Raw genomic sequence first — 7839 nt, forward strand, 5'->3', positions numbered from 1 at the left:
AACACTCATCAATGCCAAAAAAATATTAATTATGTAATTAAATAGTTTACTAATAATTATAAATAAACTTAATACTAATACCAATAATTTGTACTAAGTTTATAAGTCCAAAACTTATAAAGGAGTGTAGTATTGCTTATGTTATCTGTGGTATTACTAATGCATTCAGATACATACAATCCTGTTCTTGTTGTTACGATGCATCAAATATCCAACGTAGCATGTAAACCCTCGTAGCAATTAACGACCCTGTGTTGCCTTATTTATGGATCAAATACCTGCCTACTGGATATATTGCAGCACGGCTATTAAGTAACCAAGGCTGCATGGCTGCTAGTTAGGTTTGTGTTATTTCCATTAAAAGACCGTGAAGTGTCAATATAGCATGTAATATTATTAAATTACTTATATTGTCAATTGGTTCTGAACACAAATAATATTCTGTTAAATAATGGTATTTACCTCTCCACATTGACATTCTGATACTCCAGTCAGCTCGTGACTGTGTTACCTTTATTTATCATAAAATTATTCGTGTTAAAACCCGATTAACAATATAAATAATGTTTAAAAATAAATATAAGTGATTAAAATTGCCAGAAATGAAAAATTCTTTTAATATTTTCCAGTCATTATGTTTATCTATATAAATTAAAAGATTGATTTAGCGATTATTAAAGATTTTCTCACTTTCAAAGTTTCAAATAATAGAATAATAATTTATTAGTGTATTGTTTCTAGTCTTTCTTTTATGTATAATTAAATAAATATTACTTAGGTTTATACGAAAATCTATCATGAGGTTTTTAAGGAATAGTATATTAACGTTTCTTAATAGAGACAAGATAATTACTACAATTAAAATTCTAGAAATGTCAGAGTTCAACATCGATCCTGTTTAATCATACTCCATTCTGAAAAGAAAAAGTTAATTAAATATCTCTAATTAAACAGATGGTTTGTTGCTGATGAAGCAATTAAGAGTCTTTAAATCTGTGGGCTAATTATGTAACACGATATGAAATTATTTCTGTTGAAGTTGTGATGCAATATGAAATCATTTCAATTTAAAAAATGCGATCAAGTAAGGTCGAATGACCGCAACATAAATCATTTCTATCGATAAAACACTACTATGAAGTTGCAGCGGAATATTGTTAATCCGACCAATTTAAAAAGTCAGTACATTAGATAGCTTATACCTTTAGAGGGATACATTTTAATTTATTGGGTTGTTACACTAGTTGGTTGATTTGAAACAATTTTTATTGCGTTCAAAAATTACAAAATATACTGCAGCGTTCACTTGTTCTTTTATTTTAATTTTATTAATAGACATTTAATAAAATAAAATAAAGAAAGTCTATTCTATTCTAATGAAAAAATAAGGTTAATAATTTTGAATATAAAAGCATATTTTATACAAATCATTAATAATATTAATTTAACCTACAAATTAAATTTTCTTTTCTGCTATACATACCTAGGTAAGTACATATCCATATATATGATATACATCTTTTTAAATTTGTACATAATTGTAAAAACTTTAAACAAATAAATTTATTTACTTTAAACAAATCACAGAGCATCATAAACGTTGTATTCCGTTCACAGAGCACCGTATTCATTGAAATAGTTTTTTAATTATATTAATATCATAATCAACCCTAATTTTATATTAAACATTTACTCTATAATATTCTATGTGATTTGGGACGAAAATAAAATATCGAATTGGCAACACTGATGTCGTGTTGTGAGTCGTGACAATTTTCCCATTTTAATAAATTTAAAACCTTTTCACGACTTTCTACGTAATATTTAATATAATAAAAATATATGTAATACTGAAAATTACCAAAACAAGATAAATAATGCTGCTAATGCTGATATTTTAAAGATTGTAACCAAAAGAAACACCTTCTATGTAAATTGTTTCTCATAATGTAAAAACCGTTTCAATTCCACGCTGTCATTTCGGCAAAATAGCGATTACGTGACGTTGCAACGAGGTTACTAAATCGACATTCGATAGAAATAATTTTTATCGATATGTAAAGTTGCGTTTACGTTGCAATGCTAGTTGACAGCGTCAAATGGCGTCTATATGATCGCATTATTGACAGATGACGTCATTTTTACTACGTTACATACGAAAATCGTTGCGAACGAAGTTACATAATTAGCCCACAGGTCTGTATGTATGAGACGAGTTATAAAATTTAATGAAAGTTAATGAAACCAACTATATTCGTTTCTAAAAGCTTACTCCATATTGTAAACAAACAGGAAATATAAATATACTCTCGACAACAGCAAAGTCTGATCCTTTAACTGAATATTCCCTTGAACATTTCAGCATGTACATTTGTATATTTTTAACAAAGTAAAATGTTATGTTTTTTTATAGTACCTATTATTATTTATTTTCATGTTACTTTATTTTACTTTTAAGATATGATTTGTAGAAAGTCTTCTATATGGGATCTTTTGTTTCACCTAGCTAGCATCTTAGCTAGGCACAGGTACAATATTAAAGGATGTGCTTGAGTTGAGGTATAAATTCTGTAATTATATTAATTAACCTGTGGTATGAATGCATGACTTCAGTAGTTAAGAAAGACAACATATGGGGAGGGTTACGTCATAACATATCCGTGGTGCTGTTCACATAAATAAACTACTATCTAAAAATCTAGAGAAGTGTGTCCACAAAAAAATTACGATGGAAGTATTATTCAGTATTCGATCTTTCTCTATTCAGAGACCTTTCGTCTTCCCTATACCAAATAGGAAAGCGATACTTTCAATCGAAATTTTCATAAATATTTGCGTTCCGCTTTCGGTTTATTCTATTACTAGCTATACCTGTAGTTTTCTCTGCCTGAACTTGTGCCTTTGTGTTATTCTGATGTATAAGCTATATTACTGCAAAGTTTTTGCGTGAAAGAGTAACAAATATCCATGTATCCATCCATACTTACAAAATTTCGCGTTTATAATATCAGTAAGATTATAATAAATATGATGGTAATTTATTCGTTATTTAAAAAATTAGTAGTAATTCCAATATCTTACATTTTTTTTAAATTCTTATACTATCTTGTATCGTTCGTATGATTTTTTTTTTCGGACTACTCTAATGCTGTTGGCCGCAGCTGGCCTTTACAGCTTCACCGGACGTTAGGGGGCGAGTGCAGATGGCACTCCAAACCCGCGTAAGGATTTATGGAGCGGCTGAAGGTCAACTCCTGCTTGACGGATACGACTTTAGTCTGAGGGCACCACTAGGGGTTCGAACCTCGGCTCAGGCCGTCGTAATATCGATCCTCGTTTGAATTGGACGAGAGATCGATCGGAGGGGTAGTCGTATGAATGACCTAAAGATAGGTCCTTTTTGGTGTCGATAATACTTATTTATTCTAAAAGAATCTTGTTTAAAGTAAATCAGATCAATGTTACATTTAGTTGCCTTATATCTACTATGGACAAAATTTCATTGTGTTATTGTAGAAAATGTTCATAGTAGCATTGTGTATGGAGAGAGGTGAGGGATATGCAGCCTTAATCTATTTTGTAATATCAACCATAACATGCTTATCTAATATCATATGAAGTAAGCGTATGTACTCACGTCTCCAACTATTGCAATTTTCGAACTCCATCTCACAGTAATTGTTAAAAGTTTTAAATTGTCCGTCGTAATGTCTCGCACAGACCAAACTCTGTCTATAAAGAACGGTGTACTTACAAACTTTTATTACCAATACAGAATATAAATCTATAATCTATTCTATTTTATATTCTAATGTATTTAACATCTTTTTTATCTATACTTATACTTTAATACTATATAGTAAACTATGTCTATACATACTAAAGAAAACAAGTTTCATTAAGATACTTTCAACCCTTTAATTGCCAAAACATATAGTCATATCTTTCGTATATATGTAATTGGTATGGACACTTACATTTATATTTTTTTTATAGACTTTTACCATAGATAATAATATATTACATACTTTTACCTATTATTTTATATCTGGGATCAAAGTCACAAGAATATTCACTTTAATTATATAAATATGGATTCCATTTCAATTATTTCATCAAAAATTATTAAATTACAATACAACAAAAAAAGTGAACAAGTGGGAAATCTTCCGATAGTCGGTTTCATGTGTCTCGTCCAGTGTGTATGGTCCAGACTAATACAAACTGTGTGACTCTGTATTTGTATTTTCTATGCATATTTAAAAAATTAATTAGAAAATATTATTGAAAATAAACTCTGCTTTGTTTAGAATTAAATAGTTTTATTTAATGCGTCTAGAATTATGTACCTACCCTACATATATTTATTTATAAATGTAGTGTAACTGTGTCCAGATAATGAAATTAAATAAAAATAATAAAATAAATCTTACTTGTACATCTGAGGGCAATCCCTAATAAAAATAGTACATCCCTTATCGATGAGGTCTGCTTTTCTAAACACCGATTTTTTAGGATAGAACCGTACCTTCCATGGCTTTGTGTGTGTTTTGTTTACGTAATCAACGCCCATTGTTGTTGTTAATAATGCTGTAACAATAATCTTGTTTATTTTCCTTTTTATATAGTACGCAATTGGCAATGTTTTGAAATAATGTAAACACTGCAAAATGTAATACATCGTACTGACGATGATTCACAAAAGTCCTAAACAAATAAAAAAAAGTTTCTTGTATCTAGAAAACAATTAATGCTCGACCTATGTACATATATATATATATTGATAGCACTTACATATGTATATTACGTCAGCATCTGATTGTAATGCAATCCTTTATGCGTTGCCATACTCTATTAATCGTGTAAACCCTTATACCTTGTAATTTTACATTCAAACTGAAATACATCATAGAAGAGAAGAATGGAGGAAGGGGATTGTTAGTAATGTGGACTAATAACAACATTGCTAGCAATGTCCTATGTCAGGTTGACCTCCACGTTCACCCTGGAAACCATCGTGCTAAATTCATAGTGAATTTACCATGAAGGGCTAACTGACCTGACCTCAAACTCATCATCCTCCACTGGTGCCCCGCCACCGTTTGCGCAAGCGGGTGCACTATTCCATTATCACCCATACAAAAATATACATTTTACAAACTAAGCTACCTCGTGAGCAATGTTTAGTCAGAGGTACCAATGTCTACGTCGGTAAGAATTTCAAACTAAAAGTTTCTAACTTTTTTAATTCTTATATCATAAACCTATACTACCGATTAAAATGATCGGGTGAATTTAAGAAAATCGTAGTCGGGACCTTTCTTACATTTAGATACGTACAGTCGTACATGCTTGTACCACTACTAACGCAATCAATGCAATGTGTTGAGACGAATATGAAATGAGTTTATGTACTAATAATAAACAAAGGTTTGTGAAGTGAGACGACAATGTTACTATAATTTACCAACTACCAGTTGCTCTTCAGTTTACCCGTGATTATGGCTACTCCAAAATTACTGGAATATAGGAAAGTCAATACTACGAATATATAGAGATATTATCCCGTTTTTTCTTAATAGTAGGTAATATTAATTATTATTATTATAATAAATTTACAAAGTGCAATGTTGTCTCAAGCCAAGCAGAGCTTTGTGTTATCTCTATTAGACAACGGATATTAATACACAGATTCTTATTCTTTTTAATAAATACATAATATACATAGAAAACAATCAGACCGATACAAAAAATCATAGTCATGAATGCAAAGGTTATATCCATAAAAACTTTGAATGTCATATTTATGTACATATTTGATCAACAGCCTTAAAAATAGGTTTCAAGTTTCTAAGTTTAAAAATGACGATACTTCCATATAAAATTTCATCTCCCCTCCCCTCTTCCCTTTCAGCCCTTTACAACGGTTTTTCACATTAAAAGGTAGCCTATCTCCTTTCTCAGGGTCTGTACTATGTGTGTACCAAATTTCATTTTAATCGGTTCAGCAGTTTTGGATTAAAGGCGATACGGACAGACAGCGTTACTTTTGTATTTATAGTATTACTAAGGATTATTTAGGATATACTGATAGGATAACTTTAATTCTACAGCACTCATTTCAAATTCTATCACGTAGCGGAATTACATTGATATCTAATATTGGAAATACTCACAAAGTAATACCAATAGGGAGTGATTTCGCAGCATAATGCTCCACAGATAAGGTATACGAGTAAAATAAAACGAAATGCTCAGACTGAATGCAATAATCATAAAACAAGTGGTAGCTGTAGGCGAAAAGAAATTGGGCGTTACATTCAACAAGAATGAGAGAAGTTTATTTTTTATTATGAGTAAGTTTAGTTGTGCGTCGTTTATAAAGATATTTTTTTTAATAGACGAAACTGGAATGGTGCTTCCGCCGGCGCTGGCGGAGCACCAGTGGAGGATGATAATATGAGTTCAGGGGAGTTCATCCCCTCCGATCGATCCCCAGTCCAATTCAAACGGGGATCAAAATTACGACGGCCTGAGGCGAGGTTCGAATCCAAAACCTCACACTAAAGTCATATCCGTCAGGCGGGAGTTGGCCTGGTATTTATATAACACGAGCTGCTTAGGACATTTGGATCTAGATGACGCTGTGTGAAATGTCCTCAGATATTAATATATATTATGTATAATATTCGACAGAAATTATAAGGTACGGAAACAACAACAATGACACTGTACTCGTAAATAAAATGGCAACGTTTGAATGGTACCACAGATATTATTTTTACCATTTATTATCAGGTGGGCTGTTACATTATTTACTGTTCGAATCAGAATCAAGTAAAGAATTAAGTCCCCCCCTCCCCTCACCCGTAGCCTAGGCGCCCTAGGATACTTCGCAGTTAGGTGGAGCGACGACATACGTAGGGTTGCGGGTAATAACTGGAAGAAAAGAACTGAAGATCGTGCCCAGTAGTGAGCCTTGGGAGAGGCCTAAGTCCAGTAGTGGACTGTGTATGGATGATGATGAATATATCCTGTATAACTCAGCGAGGCGAATTAAATTTATCGCTATTATTTTCTTATCATCAAAGCCGATCCTGTAAAGGATTATCGGTAAAAGCTAAGCACTCGAGTTCACAATATTTATTTGAATTTGTATCAACTGCTATGCCACTGTGACGTATTCGTACATATATACTGATTTTGTTGCGGTTGAGTGCATTTTTATGGTTCTGTGAACGATAAAAAAACGAAATCTATATATTCATTTTATGAATACAAAAATATGTCTATATGTTTAACCACTTTACTAAAACACATATTTTTTAGTATATGTCTATATATCTGTTATCTTTGTACGTCTAAAATACTACATTAAGTATTAATTAATGAATTGTTGTACAGAGTAAAACTAGATCTTGGTAAAGGACATATCTTAATTTTTTTTAATATAAAAAAATATATATATTGACCTTGGAATGAAAACAATAGGTAAATATAAACAATTAAACGTTGGTATATAGTTTTAAAACTTAATTAATGTTTTTTAATAATGTATATTTCACAAGTGCCCTAAAATCTAGAATTCCGTTGCTCCACTTGTTCCTTCATGAATTATTTAATTTTATCACATAACATTCTTCAATACAAAATATTAATAACTTATATGATTATAAGTGTTTAATTTATAACCTTTAAATAATATCTACAGGACCTTAATAATATATGCAATTCACGCTTGACTAATTTTTTAATGCTACTGATATAGGCAATAAAGATTACGACCCACCCGATAGATGTTACTATCGCTTGTAGTCATGAACATGAATGTTTCAAGGA

The 7839-nt window shown here is 31.1% G+C and overlaps 1 protein-coding gene across 1 annotated transcript; it reads right to left on the reverse strand.

The window, feature by feature from the left end:
- Positions 1-882: 882 nt before the first annotated feature.
- LOC131845549 (uncharacterized) lies at positions 883-6210 on the reverse strand. The gene is made up of 4 exons (XM_059194619.1): positions 6177-6210; positions 4434-4590; positions 3638-3732; positions 883-914 (listed from the first exon to the last, which is right to left on the reverse strand). The coding sequence occupies exons 1-4, from the start codon at positions 6208-6210 to the stop codon at positions 883-885; spliced, it is 318 nt and encodes a 105-aa protein (XP_059050602.1).
- Between the last annotated feature and the right edge of the window lie 1629 nt (positions 6211-7839).

The sequence above is a fragment of the Achroia grisella genome, unplaced genomic scaffold, assembly GCF_030625045.1.
Source record: "Achroia grisella isolate CSIRO2021 unplaced genomic scaffold, CSIRO_AGI_Agris_v1 utg474, whole genome shotgun sequence".
NCBI classification, from domain to species: Eukaryota; Metazoa; Arthropoda; class Insecta; order Lepidoptera; family Pyralidae; genus Achroia; species Achroia grisella.